We start from the raw sequence: 19,826 nt of genomic DNA, 5'->3' as shown, positions 1-19,826 counted from the left end.
CAGCCCTTTGCAAAATGTTAATAGAGCTGCCAGGAAAAAGTTGACATCAGTATCTATTAATAGTTAAGAAAAGACTTAAATTGTGTCTTGTACACTCGAATCTCCTACCCAATAACTGAAAATTTTAATTTAATATATTTTACAGTTATTAACTTAACTGGCTTAGCATAAGAAAAATGCTTTCCTGAAATCAGGTTATATGATTTTTTATTTTTTATGGGAAAGTTGGGAAGTGTTATTTATAGTTATTCAAGGGGGGAAAGGAAGGAATGGGGCAGGCAAGAGGAATTTTGGGAGGGATTTAATGACCTTCCCATTGTAATTTAATATGCATATATATGTGCATTGCATATTCATATATAAAACATAATATAAATAGATTTTAAAGAGAGAGCTTTTATTTATTTTTCTGTTGAAAGTTGGAATGTTTAAGCAGTCATCAAATACTCTTCTCCCATCCATGACTATTTCGCCCAGAATCTATTAAAACCTGATAGAACTACTGCTGAGAAGTGAAACAGGGCATTCTGATTGTTTTAAATTTATATAGACTTATCAAAAAAGTAATATGATTGCATATAGATTTGTACCATTGGCTCATATATGAATTATATATAAATCTTTAGTCTTTAGAGTATTAACCTAGAAAAGGTTAATACTCTGAGAATAAGCCTTACTAGGAAAAATGTTCAGGTGGGTGAAGTGTTTACAGATGAATAAATTATATTTGTAAACATTTGCATTGTCTTATCAAGAATGTGTCATGAGTACACTTCCAATATATAGTTATAAATTTTGGGATTAAAAAAATGAAACTGCAAAAATCACTTTAGTGTTATGGTACTAAAACAGTTTAATTAGAATGGATATAACAATAAACAATACAGCCATTTAAGAAAAAGACAAACCCGTATTTATAAATGCTTCCAACAAGGAATGATACACAATCATCTGATTATAAAATGTGCATGACACATTGGGGTATTTTGGGTCATAAATCAAAATGATAAGTGATTTGATACCTTGGCCACTTGAGTTTTGAGTATGAAATGGGGAGTTCTCCTTTTGCAATATATGTAACAAATATATACATACATATGCTTAAAATGATAAACTTGGCCTTCAATAATGTACCACATGCTCTGCAACTACCTTGTTATAATCAATCAAGACCTATGTCTTAAAGAATAAGAATTCAAAGAATGATACAAAAGAAGCACAGAAAAGGCACATCCCTGTCCTCAAATAGTTTTTAAACTCGTTGGCCAAGACCATACTGAAACTAATGGGAAAACCAAAATAGTAAGTGCTTAACTGGGAGCAACTCTAAGGACCACGAGGGCTGAGGAAAGGAAAATCTCACAGTGTGCAACGTGAGAGGATGAGTAATCCAACTCTGTACGCTGGGGATAGTGAAAGCGCAGATGAGGTAATGTTTTGGAAGGATCTGCAAAGCGGAGGGAGTGATTAGGAAATATGAAGTTCAGTTTGCTTGCTGTCTAAACTTGTGCCTATTCCCTCATCTGTATTTGCCTGTTAAGTACTTTCCAGTGATATTATTCCTGCATTCTCAACCCTGCCAACTCACTCTTTCCCAGATTTTTTTTCCTTCACCCTCACTGAGACTTAGGATGCTGAGAACAATACAGAAGAGTGTTTCCTGTGCTCATTCCTCGTGTTCTATTGCCTTGTTAACACATTCAGTTTGTTCTGTATAAATGGGAAGTTAAATGCTGGTGAAATGATCGACTGTAGTCCATTGTGGTAGGATATGATGTCGTTGAAGATAATGTACCAAAATTGCTCAGGAAAGAAATTGCTCCTCCAAAATACTTGTAAACAACTAGCAGCCTTGATCCATGAAAACAAACTTTTCCTATCAAATCAGCAGTCTAGGATGAAATACCCTAACTGTAGAAAAATTTACCTACATTTTTTATTCCCCCCCCACAAATGCAAGAACTCAGGAGAAATAAAAAGGTACGGCAATAATGCAACAGATCAAGATATAGCCAGTAATGAAATGCTGAAGTCATAGCCTTTTTGTCATGAAGTCATAGTTGGAATGGGTCCCATTGCTGCCTTCACATTTATTTTCATGACCCCTTGCACTTAATATTCCAGTTTCCACCCCTGATTACCAGAAGTTGTTGCTTGCTCTTTGAGCAGGAGAAAAGCGAGCTTTGGCAATGTGAAAGGTAATATGACGGGCATTGAAATCTTCTATTTTCCTGACTATATAGCTCATTCATGTCAAGACAAAGAAAAATAAACCAGCCCCATAAAAGATCTTCTGGGAAAAGCCCATCCTTATATGCCACAGGCACTTAATGAGAATGACGTTGTGACTAGTATGTTAATGAGGAAATGTCATGTAATTGTTCTAGATTCTCCTAGGCCCAAACTGCTCAGTGAAGGACGTTCACCTGTGCGTCCACGGTAGGCCCTTTGATCACTCCTACTGCAGGAGAAAGCAATCAACATTGCTATCAAAACTGCAGTCTTCAAAGTTTGTAAAACTACAGTCAATTATCTACCACATTAAATTATTACCTTCCTCTCTTTCAACATCACATCATCCTGACAGAGAATATAAGTGTCACACTAACTAATCAGTGTTCTGGAACGAGTTCCTGGGAATGTGACCTGGTGGAGGGAAACTCAGTGTTCTAAGGAGTAAACCCACTGCTCCTAGAAAATCTTCGGTGTTACAGAAGAATTTTACCCACACAAAAATTTGGCATCCATCATTTGTTATTTGTTTTCCACCATATACTCAAATTTATGCTTTCCAACCTTAAGCGTCTTTATGAATTGATGGATCATCAGACAGTGTCTGGGTTTGGATAGTGTAAAGAGAAAAAGAAAAGTCCCTGTGTCTTTGCTTCTCAAATCTCTACCCAGGGAAACAGCCCTACCAAAAACTTTACTTCTTATTAAGTGAAGCAAAATTCATTGAATTGTTCTTGAGAATACTCTGGGTGACGGTTTGCTCTTTCACTATTACACTTTAATTGGAAAGCAAAATTACCATGGTTGGGATTTACAAAAGTATACTTCTTCCAAACCCAGGGCTCATTCCAATTTTTTAGGTTATTTTGTTGAAGCTTTTATAATTTAACATTGATTTTCCCTGGTAGTGTTGCAGGGCTATTTCCAATGAGACAAGGGGGCAGTTTGTGGCTAATTTTGCGTTTTCATTTCAAAAATATTTGACAATGCATCACTTGGGGGCTGTTGCTGCACATTTGAAAGAAGTGTCTGTTGTGGCAGAGGACATAGAGTTGACACATTATAAAACATAAATAATAATAATGCTTCCCATTCACACCACATCCATCATCCGGAGGGACCCAAAGTGCTCTGCACACGGCAGGGCAGGATTATTATACAGCAGGCCTCAAAGTTTCCACAATTATGCTGCACAAAATGCTGATCAAATGGCAATTTCCGGAATTACACCTAAAACTCTGTAAGCTGAGACAGGCCCTCTATCTCCAAAGCTTGAGAAAATAAGAATGGAAATAGGCTGAAAGGTGGAAGGTTGACAGGGCTTTGTCAATCTCCTGTATCAGTTCCTGGCTGTCTTTGTGCTGTACATTATTGCTCTGCTCTGTCTTAAAGGGGGTGGGGGCAGGGAGGAAAGTGCCAGCACTCTTAAGTCCTTGTAGAGTAGCTTAGAAGAATCAAACCTTTCTTCTTCATCTGGGGATACACTGTCTTTGATTTAGTCTGTCTGTCTGTCTGTCTCTCTCTCTCTCTCTCTATATATATATGTACATTTAGGATATACACACACACAGAGAAAGGGGGGGAGAGAGAGAGAGAGAGAGAGATCCCCACATCTTCACCCTACTCTATCCCTGCCACTGGCAATAAAATATAAACCCGTCCACACTATTTGACTTCCTTCTGTCACTTTAAGATTAGTTGACTGGCACTTAAAGGAAAAGCCCTAAGGTGGTAGGAAAAAGCATCTGGCCTTCTTTGAATAATATTTAAACCCTTGGAACTTCTCAAAGGCTCCTACTTTTCCGCTTGTTTCCTATTATTGATGGCCCAACTTTCTGAGCTTTATCTACCTGGTTCCCTTGGTCCTTTGAATGCCATTAGTCTTTACTTTCCTTTTAGGCCATGGGTCTCCTTAAAATACAAATGGCTCTCACATTTTTTCCATGCTCAGTAAAACTCCAGGAAGGGAAAGGGAACTAGAAATTTCAGTACACCATTACTTTTCACTTGGAAATTCTAGGCACCTATTTAACTCATGGGTATTTATTGAGTACCTGTATTGTGCCTCATAATGTTGGAAATATTGTCTGCTCAGTTAAGTCTCACAAAAGCCTGTAAGAGAGATCATGCTATTCTATTCTATAGATAAGAAAGAAGAATCTTAGGTTAAGTCTGAGGTTTCACGGGTAGAAGTTCCCGGGACCAAAACGTGTTTTGGATAATCAGTGTGCTTTGGGCCATATCAATCTATGATTATTTTTTTTTGGTCAGTCTCACCTGCTGCCTTTTCTTTGATTTTTAATAGTATAAAATAGTAAATGGACCCCACCAACCCATCTTTTCTTCGTTTATTATTACTGACCCATTGAACATTATCATTAAAAAAGACCTTTCCTAAAAACTATACAGATGGGAGAAGAGAGGCCACCATGCACAGGGTCAGGTGCTCCTTTACCTAGCCCAGGGCTTTTCCCTGCGACAGCAATCTCTGTGTACCTTTTTAGCAGAGGGGAGCCTTTGACCATTTATTATCACCTCTAAGTTATTCCCATTTCTTTCTCCTTACTCCAGCCACAGCCCCCTGCCTGCCTAGAGTGAGACTAGCTCAGAGGAGGTCTCACTATATGATTGCAAAACTTCCACATCAAAGAAAGGTCAGATCCTTTTTTTCCTCCTAGCATTCTTTCCTCTTTCTCTACACATCATTAAAGGAAAATAGAGCAGCTCTGATCAGAAGGTGTGCAGGTGGACCGGCCCCTCTTGCTAGGACAGTTAAACATACTGTATAGGCTAGGAACCCTTGGGAAGTACAATATATGCTCTAATAATTGCATTTTTAAAAATAGAGGTGGAAAAGCAAGGCCTTTTATTCTCCCTACACAGCCAAAGCCTGGGAGAAATGAAGAGAAAGGGACAGATAATAAATGGCTGTTCTGATGTCAACTTAAGGTCAGCTACAACAAAATCTCTCTACCATGTAGAACATACCGCTGAAATAGCATTAGACTAGAGAGTTGGGCCCTGGATAAACTGCAAAGCAGGAGACAGGAGCCTTGACTGAATTAGCTATGATATTATTACCTAAAATAAAGAAGTCTAGCCATTTTTAATACTTCAGCTAAAATGAAGACTATTACATTGGGTCATTTTAAATTTTTTAATAGGGCTTTATTCTAGATTCTTGCCTGGAAAGATGATGGGAAAGCGATAGACAGTAGTGATTAAGCATCCTGGCTCTAGAGTCAAGTGGCCGGAGCTCACAGGCAGGCTTCCCTGCTTGCTTCTAATTCTGTGACACTGGGCAAGGTATTTAACATTCTTGTGCCTCGTCTATACAAAGATAGCTAGTGAAAAAAATGTTGATGACATCTCACACCTAGCTGACTTTGTTAAGAATAAATCAGTAATCTTCATCTAGCAAGAGGCCGCCCTGTGAAGAAAACCTGTCCTCCTCCTGTGTGCTTTTTCCAACACTGAGCACGTCTGCATAGCCTTGAAAAACAGTTTGTGCCATGTGTGTATGTATGTACGTATGTATGTATGTATTTTGGCTTTTACTCTTCTAGTGGTTCATACCCCCATTTTAGTCAGGACATGGATGGTCTGTTTCATGTGAAAAGACTCTAGTTTTCATATGAGATGTTCTAGGTCATTCATTGACTAGTATAGTTTCGCCAACCACATGAGGCTAGCAAAGGAATGCCAGGATACATTTAGGAAAAGAAAGATGCCACTCTTCTGTTACTCTGCTTCCCAGGTTGACCCCTGGGCTATTCTGTGCATGATTGGCTTACATCTGCAATGTGCATTTATTTCTCCAAACTTAGTGCCATGTAATGGAAAGTGACCTAATCCTAGGCCCAGGAATGCCTCAGTTAGCTTGTAATCATAACTAAAAAAAAATGTTTTTGAACCTCAATTTGCATGTAAATAAAATTAGAATAGAAAAACATAAATATAAACAAAATTAGGACATACTTAATATCAACCCACCTCCAATACTCCATGATTCTTGGCCTGCATCTCGAACTATTTCTATCTTTAAAATAAATGTTCCCACCCTGTTTAAAGGAAGGGAATCATGAAACCATCATTATTTTGGATTCAAACACCTTCCAAATAAAGATGAGCTTACACGTAGAGCTCTCTGTGCTTTCTAAGGCTGGCAATTTGGCTGGCCTCTAAGTAATGAGGCAGAGACGTATTTTTATAAAATTATGTAAATATCAGTCTAGTTGTCTGCTGGGGTCCAATTTTGTTTCTAGGTGGGCATTATCTGTGCATATAAACAAACAGTGGAGCACACAGTTAAGTAATAGTAACATTCCGCTGCTGGTTTAATGTTTGTCCTCGGCTTATTTTAATTCCTGTCCTAAAGTCAATACAAAATCCTTTGGGTATCCATACACTGAACATGTTTATTCCTGCGTGCCTGCCAATCTAATTAATTGGTCATTAAAACAGTTCCTTGTGCGGATTTTAGCAAAGCTCCTCACCTTCCAAAACAGAAAAGTTTGAAAAGATAGTTAGTTTTAACATCTTTTCACTCAGAAATCATTTTGAAATCCCGTGCTACAGAAATGCTTTAAGGTTTCCTTTTGTAGTGGCTTCCTATTGTGCCTTTTAGGACATGTATATTGTCTGTGCTATTGCGAATTTATTTTGTGCTGGTCTGACCTGACCCTCAGAGATGTGATTCCCTGGAGAAGCTGAGCCTGGTAACCAAATACACTGTGCAGCAGCATCAGAGGCAAACTGGGTTTTGGAATACCTCATGCCCTGGGGGGGCCACCGTGCCTGTGCCTCTGTCTCTGCCCTCCTGAGACAAGAACCACGTAGACGGTATCTGTGGGAGCCTTACATTATCAGCTGGTTTGTCAGAAGAAGGAGCTCACAAGAAGTTTTCACAGAGATAGCATCCTTGTCCATGGCTCTAGAAGGCTGCTTGCAAGTTAATATTTTTAGGTCTGCTTACTGTGTTCATCTGATCTGACTTGAATTTAAAAAAATAGAGATGCTTGTAATGTCAGGTTCCAGGGAAGCCTGTTGAATTCATCAGAAATAAAGAGGAACGTTCAAAAGAAATCTTTGGGGTGTGGTAGCCACTGTTTCCAAGATGGGACAGAAGTTAGCTCAGCCATCCCAGCTAATCTCAGTAAGTACAGGGCATCTGAATGTCGAGATGAATGCTTGACTTCACTGGGACTCTGTTTTGTCCAAATAATATTTGGTTTTCTCCTTTTGTGGTTTGGATGGGTTTTTTTTTTGCTCATGTGTTTATTTTGTTTTTATGAAAAATGGATTTGGTAAAGTAAAACCTATTTTTCAACATAGAGGTAAACAAATTGTACAATGTAATTGTATTGCTTATATGTCCCTAAAATGGCTGATTCATGTAAAGAAAGTACAAAATATATTTAATCCCATTACAAATTAAAATTATGGTTCACAAACTCAGATTATGCCTCAGATCTCCTGATGTCTTAGAAAGAATAGTGATTTAAAGAATAAAAAAATTGAGGCATAATTCTAGATTGATTATAGTAGTTATGCAAATGTAATTATAATTTTCTGTGCAGAAACACATTTAAATAGAAAGCACTGCAGTGATCTTATTCAGAGCTACTCTGGTGAATGCTTTTACTGTAAAGAAGAATTTGGTGTATTTTAATAATTGTCAGGCAACCATTAAGTTTATATTACTGTACTGTGTAATGTTCTTGAATTGGGTATGTCTCTCTCTTTGTACAATTTTAATTACCAAAAGTAATGACAAATCTTAGCAAATATGCTAATTGTATGCAATAGCAATTTTCTCCACGCAGGCATAAAACTCCTGAAAGCATTTTTGCTTTTCTAAAGGAAGAAGTTTGTGAAGGGAACTCATATGAAAGCCACTGAGGACACCTTGTATCTGCTCTGAAATTCATTAAAATCAGGGTGGGGTGTTGCCTTCCAGCACATAAATTTCAAACAAGTTACCTTCTATGCTTTGAGGCTCTGCATTACCATGTCCTCATATGATGTACTGAATTAAGAAATTGGAGAATTTGAACTCAATCCTAGCTTGCTAATGACTCTAAATTCAAGATCTAAAGACTTTTCTGTTACTAACAAAAAGTCCCTGCTTTTTGGAATTTGTCTGATGATTCTGAGATTTGTGGAAGAAAAAAGGTGGTTCTGCATGGAGACAGATATTGTAGGGGAAACAGTGGAGGGTCAAGGGTCAGAAGACCTTTGTCACAAATTAACTCTCTACTTGATATGAATCTTCTTGTTTAAAAAAAAGGAAAAAAGGGGGGTGTTGCTTAATGATTTCTGAGTGCCCTCCCTCTTTAATGTTCATTTAGTCTAATCCTAGTGATTCTTCCTAATCTCGAGTCTTTAGTGAGAAACTCCTTTGCAGAAGTTTTGTCCACGTCACCAAAGTTCCACACATGACAAGGGATCACCAAGAACTACGGTAGTTCTCCTGGCCTTGGTGACTTTCCTGAGCTCATGAAGTCTGCACAAGTTAGAGACCAGGCCAAATGATTTGGCTATTGTCATCAACGCTGTTTAAAGATTGTAAAGATTCTCTGTGGAGACTCTCAACTAAATTTGTGGTTATTAATGGGACTTGTTGGGAAAAAATAATTGGCAGCTATAGGATTATTAATTGAGACCATCTTGAGCTTTTTGACTCACAGTGATTTGCTGGGTTGGAGAGGTATTTTATGGCATTAATTGATTATGAAAAAATTCATATTGGAAAAGTGTTGAGTAATCTTGTATCCTTTATATAATAAGCAGACCAGAAAGAAAACTCCAGCTCTGAAGTAGAAAGTTTCCCCTCCCTCCAATTGTTTAGCAGATATACCATCTTTTCCAAGTCAATTAGAAAACCTCATGTTTGATCAATCTTATCTAAAACATTGATTCTATTATTTGGAGGATGTCTAGATACTTGGGAAAATATAATGCACAGAGTAAGTGTCTTCCCATGTGAATAATTTCTGCTACTAACCTATTGATTGTTACACAAATTTAAAGTAGATGAGTGGACTCTTTCATCAGATCTTTGATGGGCCTCTTAGGTTCAGCATTCAAATTTCAGAACAAAGCCCAGAATTAGTCGCTAGAAAGTTAAAATGGAAAACTCCTGCTTCTCTGTACTACACCCTCACTACAGCATTTCACTTATGACACCAAATGTGTGTTTTTCCCACACAAGGAGATTCTTTGCAGACAAAACCTGAATGTCCTACAATTCAATTCAATTCTGACACTATCTAACTGAAGTTAATGTCAAACTCCACAAGTCAAAGGGCTCGGTACCACAAGACTTCCTTCCTTTCCAACTTTAGATGCCAGTCACAAATCCAGCTTGTCATCTGTGACAACTATAAATCAGGGATTGCCTTGGCCCCTTCCTTGTGTTTCAGTTCTACCTCATATTTAAGTTACAAGTACTCAGTTCTTTTTTCCTTCATAGCAGAGAAAGGTAAAGGTGTAAGGGACCTTAATGGTCCTGTTATTCCACCACCTTCCTAGTATAGAAATTTCCTTCCGTGTTCTTCATAAATGATCATCCAGCCTCTCGCTAAATAGGTTTAGTCCTCAAATAGTTAACAGGTCTGACTATAAAGAGGTTTTTGTCTTATCCCTCAAGTTTAGTAAACTGTTATGGAATTATATCTACATTGCATAAGGCCCAACCCTAGAAACAAAGATAAATAAAATATGATTTATCCATGCAGAGAGTTTTTAATCAAAAGTAGATAGTTTTATATACAAATAACAGTGAAATGGAATTACTATAGTACATACGTGCATTTTCAGTGATACAGTGAATATGCTCCATGAGCAAAATGTCTGAGATTAGGTAAAGGACCTAACTGTGGCACACGGCACTTTGTCTGTTTCTTAAAAGGTGGCTATATTAACAGGTAGAGATGCATGACCTAGAACATCAAGGGAGACAATTCATACAAAGTTTCAGGGTTATGGTGGCATGTGGAACACTTGGGGGAAATATAACAAAAGTTTGCAAAAGCGTATAATAGGTAGATGATGGAGAACCTGCTAAGGGGTTGGACTTGCAGGTAGTAAAGAGCCAGTGGTATTTTTCAGGCCAGGGAATGGAATTAGTAGAGCTGTGCTTTGGAAAAATGACTTCACCAGCTGGTATAAAGTGATCTGAGAAGGCAGAGACCGGAAGCTGAGTGATTGCTAGGGAGACAATTGCAGTAATTCAAGAAGGAGGTAATGAGAATGAAAACTAGGGTAATGGCAGTGGGAAAGTGGTGGAGGCAAAGGGAACACTGCTGAATCAATAGGACTTGGCCACTGACTGAGTGAAGGGCTGACAATGGAGAGGGTGAGTGTCAATGGGAAAGGGGGCGGACGGAGCAAGTTCCATGTGCGTAAGCACTCATTAAGGGTCTGTTAGGTTGAAGGACACTGCTAGTTGCTAATGAGGCAAAAGAAAACTAAGGTGTGATTTCAGTTTCACTCAACATTAATTCACATTTGCTAGTAGTAAGTAATATTCTTAAGAAGCTCTCTACAGTGCAAAATAGATTCCAATAAAACTTACAAGTCAAACTGTGATTTAAAAAAAATACCAGCATTGGATGGGGAGTAAGTTTTCCTCAGGTGAAGAATTAGGGGAAAAGAAACCTAAGCAGAAGCTTTGGCATGAGCACAGGCCTGTTTTAAAGAATTACAGAGTTTGGTGCCAAGACCTGGTCATTAGGACATAGGATGGGAGTAATTGGGAGCTGACCTTTAGACAATACTGGATACCCCACAAGAGAGTTTAAACTTTAATGCTGGGAAGCTTTGCAAGAGTGGGGTTTTTTTGTTGTTTGTTTTGTTTTTAGCATTAATGTGAAGTTATTTGTTGTGGGTTTTGAAAGGTGATGCCATTGAAGAGTAGATGGTAGATTCAATAGGATGAAATCTGAAGGCTTTGGACACCAGTGAGTAGATTCTCACAATCTTCCCAGTAGATAATCCTATTAATCACCTGAAGAAAAGCAGTGGGCTGGTAAAAGGGGAAAAGGCTTAGAGCTTTTTCAGAAGTAAAGCACGTTCCCATACTCTCAAATAGTGGGAATCGAGATCTAGCACTTGTAGAAAAGCCTGTCTTTTCATTTACAGTAATCTTCTTTTCTGCTCCCCACAATATACCATATTTTTGCTCTGCAAAGCTTTTGGTTGTATAAAATGTTGGCTCCTTCCTGCCGGTTTCCTGCTATCTTTTCACATTGGGTTATTATAGGGGTTATTTTGTCAGGTTCTTGATAAGCACATGATTTATTGATTGGTAATTTCTTTGTTATTTTTATTCTTTGCAGCAGGAATAATAAATAAATTTTAAAAAATCAAGGGTGAACTAAGAAAAATATAGTGGTTTCATGAAGCATTTATTATTATTTTGGTCACTGTGGATTATTACCTGGGTGTAGTACAATGTCCCACTGTTCCCTAAACGGTGGTGCCCTCAGGATACCATGTCTAAACAATCAGCCTTTCAAGCTGCAGATCTGTGGAATTTAGAAAATATTTTCAGCTCTTTAGCAAAGATATAAACTATAGTTTTCATCTCCTTTTGTCTTTCTTGAAAAACTCGAAGTTATTTTAATTTGCACTTTAGATGCATATAGCAAGAAATGAATTCGAAGGGAAGGGAGGTAAAGAAGAGATGCTTTTGCATAATTCTGTGAATTTTCAGTGAGAAAAAAATCTAAATGAACAATGCAAGACTCAATGTTAAAACTTCATTTTTGCAAGCCTTCAGATTTTGATGTGCCTAGTAGCCTAAACAGGGCATAGTGAAAAGACTCAAGAAAACCACAGCAGCCTTTAAACAGGAAAGTAACCTACCTATCAAAAAAAAAAAAATCTCACACAAATCCACAGCAGAGAATGTCAAATATTTTCCCACATATTTTGCATACATGACAACTTTTACATATGCTTTTGAGAGACTAATAAATGTGTTACAGAATGGCAAAAGCTTATGGAATACAGTAAATATCTTATTATAATAAAATGCCATGAAACACAAATCTTTAATGCCCAGGGTTTGAACTAAAATGCCCATCTGACCCTGTCACTTGCCCTCCTTAAAGTGCAACCCAACCCCATCTCTGACCTGGCCCCTGCCTATTTCTTCTCCGTCTCCTTTTTATCTCCCTCTGCCACCCCACCAAAGTAAACTTTTTGCTCTAGCAGTACTCTACTTACCCTTCATCAATTCATCATGCCTTTTTAGACCCCTGTAGATTTTTTCTTACACCTCAAAATGATACTTACTATATTATACTGAAGTTATGCATTTCTATCTCTCCAACTAGATTTTGTCAAGAAATATTTCTAAATGAAAGAGGACATTTGCTAAGTCAAGGGGAAGCAAAACATCCCATCTTTGATATTCTGTCTGGAATAACATAACATTTTTATGTTTAGAAGTACTTTATAGAATCGGTCAATATTTCTTACCCATAGCTCCTCAGGGAATACTGGAAATATTATCTGTTTCTGATGTGATTCTGAAAGATTTCTGTTTTTCTCTGGAATGGCAGACAAAGAGGAGCAAACAAATGAGGGAAGGAAGATGGTAACTAGTCAGAAAACAAGTAATCTGCAGGGTGAGCTCTGTCAGCAAAACCTACTAAATGTTTACATTAAAGAACAAATATTTCAATGTCCCATTACCACTCTCTAAGAGGCTTTTTAGTTCATACCATTGTGTAAAAATTTATGAACCAAAATCTAAAGGTGGAAAGAGAAACATCACTGACATCCTAATATTCTTGCTGTTCCTGAAGGCCAGAAGCTAAAATGGAGCCTGGAGGGGGGAAGTAGACCAGATCTTCCTGTCCTCGTGTATTTTACTGAAATGGACTTAGCAAGGGATTTGGCCAGGCAAAGCCTGCTCAGCCTGGAACTAACGCTGGATCTACATTGCTTAGCACAATCAAACATCCCAAAACTGATAGCAGGGCACTGACAAAGGCAACTTTCCCATATCTTCTCAGTCTTTTCTCTGAATTTTACATGGAGATATGTATATTGCTTTTCTATTGCAGTGTAATAAATTATGACAACCTTAGAGGATTAAACAACACACATTTATTATCTCATGGTTTCTATGAATCAGGAGTGTAGGCGTGGATTTAACTCTGCTCAGGCTTTCATAGGAATGCAATCACTGTGTTGGCTTGGCTGCATTCCTTAGCATTCTCTTCCGAGCTTACATGGCTGGTGGCCGAATTCAGTTCTTTGTGGTCCTGGGACTGAGGCCCTCAGTTCGAGATTCCACCTGCCATTCCCAGCCACGGAGCCCTTTCCATGAGCAGTTTGCATCATAGCAGCTGGCTTTTTCAAGGTCACCGAGAGAGTCTCTCACTTCAGTCTCCTAAGACTAAATCTTTATAATATAACCTAATCAAGAGTGTGGCATTTTTTCATGAGCCTTAAGCCAATAACAGGTCCTTTCTACACTGAAGGGGAGGGGATTACAAAAACTCCTGGACACCAGGAATCAAAAATTGTTGGATATCACTCTAAGGTGTATGGGCAACAGTATGTGTGTATTGCAAATAATAAAAAAGATGGTATGTTCATTCTTAAATAGAATTTATTAGGCTCCAAAGTCTTATTTTCCTTTTTTCTTTGCTAATTCTTTTAGATTTTTCATTGTTATTCTATTACAGTTGTCCCACTTCTCCCCCTTTACCCTCCTCTGCCCAGCCTCCCTCTCCCTGCTCCCACACTCAGTCCCCACCCTATTGTTTATGTCCATGGACATGGTGTTCTTTGCCATACATGTTCTTTGACTAGTTCCTTCCTATAGGAGACCATTCTGCGTGGCATGGACCCAGCTCCCACCAGGAAAAGACAGTGGGAACGAGGTCCGGCACACAGGACCCACACCCACAGATAGGTTCTCCTGTGGGGAATCAGGCCTGCATTGTACCTAGGCCACTTTGAGACTTGCTTTTTGCCAAAACTCCCCCACCCTGAATTGAGGCAGCAAACGTTTACTGCATATCTTTAAAGTAACTTCCTAAAATCTATGCTAAACCTTCCAAGGACTAGGGCAACCAGTTCAACCACTTTTCCCTTTATATTTGCAAATATCCTTTCTTTTTTAATGTAATTAGCAACATCCTCTCCTTTGTTTTCTGTAAAAGGTAACCACCTAAAGCGAACCTGTGCATAGTAAATGAGGACCATCCTCAATGTAATGTGCCCAGAAAAGAAATAAAAGCCTGTCAAGGCAAGGGGCAGGGCGCTCCCCCCTTGAGAGAGTGGCCGTGCTGTCCCTTTTCCTCCACAGGACCCAGTAGTCCATGTGAGTTTGTCTCATCTCAGCCACACCACGGACACTGCAGACTGGTGTCCACGTTACCTTCCCATTTCTGTTTTGCTTGATAGTTTATTTTTGTTCATTAGATTCCTCTTATAGGTGAGGTCATATGGTATTTGTCTTTCACCTCCTGGCTTATTGCACTTAGCATAATACTCTCCAGTTCCAACCATGCTGTAGCGAAAGGTAGGAGTTCATTCTTTCTTTCTGCTGCATGATATTCCCATTGTGTACGTGAAAAATATTATTTTGATCTACAAACATTTGACTTTCACAGCAATCTAATACATAAATGTCACTATTATATCTGTACTATTATATAGATGAGGAAACTGAGGCAGAGAGTTCAAGGGACTCTCCAAAGCACAGAGGTAGTCAGAGGTAGAATGGGACATGAATGAAGATCATCCGGCTGCAGAGTCCATCTTGTTATCACATTATACATCTCTCTGTGATAATAGCTTACTCTTTTATAGTAACCTCTGAGTGCTTTCCATATTTAAGCCTCTGGTGATTATACAATTTTAATATGCATCTAGTTCATCCCCTTAATTTTCAGACAAAGTGAAAGGAACCATAAAGTGTATGCTTGAATATGATTGCTTTCCATGGAAGTGGTAATAAATACTGTTTATTGAGTGGCCATTTTGCTAAACAATCCATAAACATTATTTCATTTATCTCATAACCTCTCTATAAGGTAGATACCACCTCCCCCCCAGTTTGTGATGAGGACACCGAAGTTAGACCTGTTAGATAGTGTGACCCTGCTGTCTCGGTCTGGCCCTCAAACTCAGCTCCCTTCGACTCAAAAGCCTGGGTTTATGAGGACTGTGGTCTGTGATTTATAAGGCACTGCCAAGTATATCTTCTCTTTCATTTTCAGCAAGATGTGCTGACTTGTTGAATTTGTTTTGTTGCGGGAAGAAAATAACAACTTTATGACTTTTATCTGAAATCAAGATTCTGTTATCTGATATTCACAACTGAGCAGCCTCCGAATGACCAGGAAAGCAAAGGCAGGAACTTCATTTTGCAGCTGTCTGGAGCACATTCCACCAGAATCCGCCTGTAGCTCCAGTGTCCCACTTGCCGGCGTTGTGCCCAGATTTCTGAGCGTCATACTTGTACAGAGCAATCCGTAGGGTCAGGAAAGGCAGATTCTTGCCCCTTAGTGTGTGTTTCATCACATTAATAGCCTGTGATTAGGAGAAATACCTGTAGACTGTGTGGAATATCATCTAGAGTTATTTTATTCTTATTCTCTATTATTTAGGAATACGTTGATAGAGTGGCTTCATAGAAATCTCTCTAAATTATGTTGGCTGTCCTATTTTATGCCTTACCTTTTCCTTCTGAGTGTGTGTTACTGATTCCATTCAGAATTCCATGGAGGTAAACACTAATTTCATTAAAGGTGTGGATAAGTTGCAGAGTGATATGATAGATTAATGGAATCTATCATATTAAATGATTCAAAATGGAATTGAATCATATTAACTCAAAAGCTGGCTGATGCCTGCTTTCATTGATGCTGTTACTTAGGTATTTGAATCATCTATAGTTAGACAATTTTCATTTCTTTTATTACATAGATGTTTAATAGAAATTGGGATTTTTGTTTTATTCTTTCCCATCTAGACAATAAATCCTGCCTGCCCTTGGAAAGAAGTACAATGTAGATCCAAATGAGCTGCCAAATTGATTTTTGTGTTTGTCCTGCTCTAGCCTTCACTGGTTCTATAGCTCGAACTCCTAGTGGGGATTTTCTCTGCACATTGGTTCTTCATATCAGGCTAGCAGCAGTTCATCACTGTGGAGAATCTTTGCAAGAGAGCTGTGCATTAGCAATTACTCAGAAGAAGGTAGGGGCACCAAAAGGGTCTCTATTGAAATCTGTCTTTTGCTTTATAATTAAAAGCCAAACGTCTTCTTTAATGGCTTCATTCTATTACATGTTGAGTTTGATTTCTGTTAAAACACTCAAACCCCCATTAGCGTGGGGGTAAGAAATAGCACTTTAAGCTATAGTCAGCCATGTGCATTTTAGTGTGAATTAACCCCAGACACTTCAGAAAAAGTTTCAGAAGTTAAGGAATATGCAGATGATATATGTTCAGAGTTGTGCCTGTGTGTGCATGTGTGTTCTCTTAGGTGTGAATATGGGACGGGGAAACCACATATGGGTGTATATGGCAAAAAGAGGGAGGAACTCTGAGAACAAACAGACTGGACTTTCCTAAGTTTGCTAGAACTTGGGTGTATTGGATTATAATATTGCTTCACTTCCTCTTTACTTATCTGGGTTCTTTTCTGGTATAGGAAGCGTTTCTTTCAGATTTACTTTCTGACTATCACAATAAAGGAGCTGAAATTATATAGGAAGAGCCTTACTGTTCTTAATTCTTCAATCTCTATATTTATAAGGCAGGTGGTGAGGGACAAATACCATATGATCTCACCTTTAACTGGAACATAATCAACAAAAGAAAAAAGCAGACAAAATATAACCAGAGACATTGAAATTAAGAACAATCTAATAATAACCAGAGGGGAGTGGGGAGGGGATAGTGGGGAGAGGGGTCTACAGGAGCTACTATAAAGGACACAAGGACAAAATCAAGGGGGAGGGTAAAGGTGGGGGAGGGAGGTGGGACTGGCTGGGGTAGGTGGAGAGATGGGAAGAAAATGCAGACAGTTGTAACTGAATAAAAATTTTAAAAAATTTTTTAGAAACAAACAAAATATATTTTATCAAATAAACTTTATTCTTAAAAAAACATTTTTGAGCAAGGTATAGTTTTAATGAGTGCACAGATATGTAAGAGTTTGTTCCTCTTCTGATCTAGTACTTGACATTTCTAAATAACAATGTCTAAAGATATAGGTTCCATAAAAGAAAGAAATTATGTTCTATGTTAGTGTGCAGAAGTAAGAGATGGTTTGGGTGGTGTGGTCAGGAGATAGGCATGTTAATAAGGAAACTCACTTTGGAGATAAATTTAAAATCCATATTATAAATGTTTAAAACTTATTTCTTCCCCCAGAACTAGTTTACCTTTAGTTTAGACACAATACTGAAAATGACATGATAATCTAATATCTTGTTATTCAAAGTGTGTTCTGAGAACTAGCAGCAGGGATATCACCTGGGTGCTAGTTAGAAACACAGAATTTTAGTTCCTATTCCAGAACTACTGAGTCAAAATCAGCATTTTAACAAGACCCAGAGTGAATGGTAGCATTTTAACATTTGACAATCTTTGGTCCAATATCCCAGTGCTGGGTCCCCAGGAGGGGGTGTGCGAAAGGCAACCACACATTGATGTTTCTCTCCCTCTCTTTCTCCTTCCCTTCCCCTCTCTCTAAAAATAAATAAACAAAATCCCTAAAAAATAGATAGATAGATAGATAGATAGATAAATAGATAGATAGATAGATGATAGATAGATAGATGAAAGATAATTCCCTTCTCATGAATTTACATCACTACATTTTCTCAGTGGTCAACAGCCACCCTTCAATGAATCCATTTTATGAGCCATAAAATAAATCTTAGTAATTGTTTCTGAGAATTTCGCGCCCTTAAGAAGGAGACATGAATTTCCATGACTCACTGTCCACCCACGGTGTCGACCCACTGACACTTCACATATACTGTGTTCACAAAGAATTCAGCATCTTGCTCTCAAATCTTTTCCTCCTTCTGGATTTTCTTTAGTTTGTTAATAGCACTTTTATCCTCTTGATAACTCAGGAGATAGGCAAATATACTTTAAAAATAAAAATACAATATAAATGTTGTAATCAAAGAGTCAGTGGCAGTTATGGGGCCACAAAGAAGGGTTAGACAAACAATTATTGATGCTGTAACAAGATACATTCAAAGTGTTAGTTTCCCACGGCTGCTGTGACAAACTACTACAAACATAGTGGCTTCGAACAACACAAATTAATTACCTTAAAGTTCTGGAGGTCAGAAGTCTAAAATCTGTTGGCAGGGCTGATTGCTTCTGAAGGCTCCAGGGGAGAACCTGGGCCTTTGCCTTTCCCAGTGTCTAGAAGCTCCCTGCAGTCCTCGGCTCACGAGCCTTCCTTGTATCCCTCTGACCTCTGCTCCCTCATCATATCGTCTCTGACTTTCCTGTCCCCCTCACTTGTGAGGACCCCGGTGATGACATGGAACCCAGCTGAGTGATATGGCATAATTCAAGATTCTGTACTTAATCACAAAATGCAAAGTCTATTTTGCCGCATAAGGTCACATCCACAAACTCCAGGGATTAGGGGTGCAGACAGCTTTAGCTGGCCAACGTTTAGTTTACCACAAAGAGACCAGAAGTCCCCAGTCTCTTTCCAGTTACTATTTCATCCTCCATTCAGATGAACAGAATGATTTATCTACTGTGCTTTTTTTTTTCATGTCTTTGCTCATGCTGTCTCTCCTAAGGGAAACATCCTTCCACCGTCTGTATATGTCCAACGATTTCTCATTTTTCTGGGCAAAGTGAATTATATTTCCTTTTAAAATTGCTCCCTAATTCTTCCATAGAAAATGCAATTTCTCCCAACTCTGGATACCTGTAATACTTATCTCTACTTTTTGTGGCTCATACACAAATGATTTAGCTGAAGGTTGAAAATAATGGCTTCTTTTCTTGTAGATGGTGAGATTCTCAACGGCGTGCTTGGCATCTGATTTGTACTTGTACCTCGTGCTCACCCACCCCCACCCCTGCCCCCACCCCCCTCCCAGCTCCCTGCTCACATCATTGCCCACTGGGTTCTCAGTAAATATTTTTTGACAGGATTAATGAATTCCTAGAAACCACCCCATTATTTCGGCAGAGTCAGAAGAGCCAGGGGACACGGCGCTATCTGTATTTGAAGTATAAGCTGTTTTCTTCCCTTTATTTCAGGTACTATGTTGATTGTTAAAAATAATATGAGAAGTACTAGGCTTTCCCACTTTTTTTATATGATGACATTTAAAAGCTTTCATTTTCTCTCAGATGACAAACTCAAGATTCAGAAAAAGGGAAATAAAATTTCAACACTCCTATAATTACAAATGGCAATGTTATTAAAATAGAAGAATTCAATTGTTAAAAAGTTAAGAAAGGGTTTTTTTTAAGCATTCATTTCCCTTAGTTATTACTGCATATCTAATTGGCAGGAATTACTAGTTACCTTTCTCCCATCGTTCTCCTCTACTGAGATCTTAAAAATGAGT

The 19,826-nt window shown here is 38.4% G+C and overlaps 1 protein-coding gene across 28 annotated transcripts in view; it reads left to right on the top strand.

Annotated features, from left to right (window-relative positions):
* NRXN1 (neurexin 1) overlaps nt 1–19,826 on the top strand; it is a 1,071,808-nt gene that overhangs the window by 975,176 nt on the left and 76,806 nt on the right. For 2 of the 28 annotated variants that reach the window (XM_053924068.2, XM_045189456.3), the window contains exon 1: nt 7,117–7,387. The exons of the other annotated variants lie outside the window; for them this stretch is intronic. In XM_053924068.2, the coding sequence (XP_053780043.1) occupies nt 7,349–7,387 (39 nt within the window). In that variant the 5' untranslated portion in view covers nt 7,117–7,348. Of the gene's footprint in view, nt 1–7,116; nt 7,388–19,826 lie in introns of those variants that run through there. 28 annotated transcript variants of the gene reach the window in all.

Source organism: Desmodus rotundus, chromosome 5 (genome assembly GCF_022682495.2).
Source record: "Desmodus rotundus isolate HL8 chromosome 5, HLdesRot8A.1, whole genome shotgun sequence".
Lineage (NCBI taxonomy): Eukaryota > Metazoa > Chordata > Mammalia > Chiroptera > Phyllostomidae > Desmodus > Desmodus rotundus.
The sequence above is the reverse complement of the archived record's forward strand: the minus strand, read 5'-3'. Positions and strand labels throughout refer to the sequence as shown.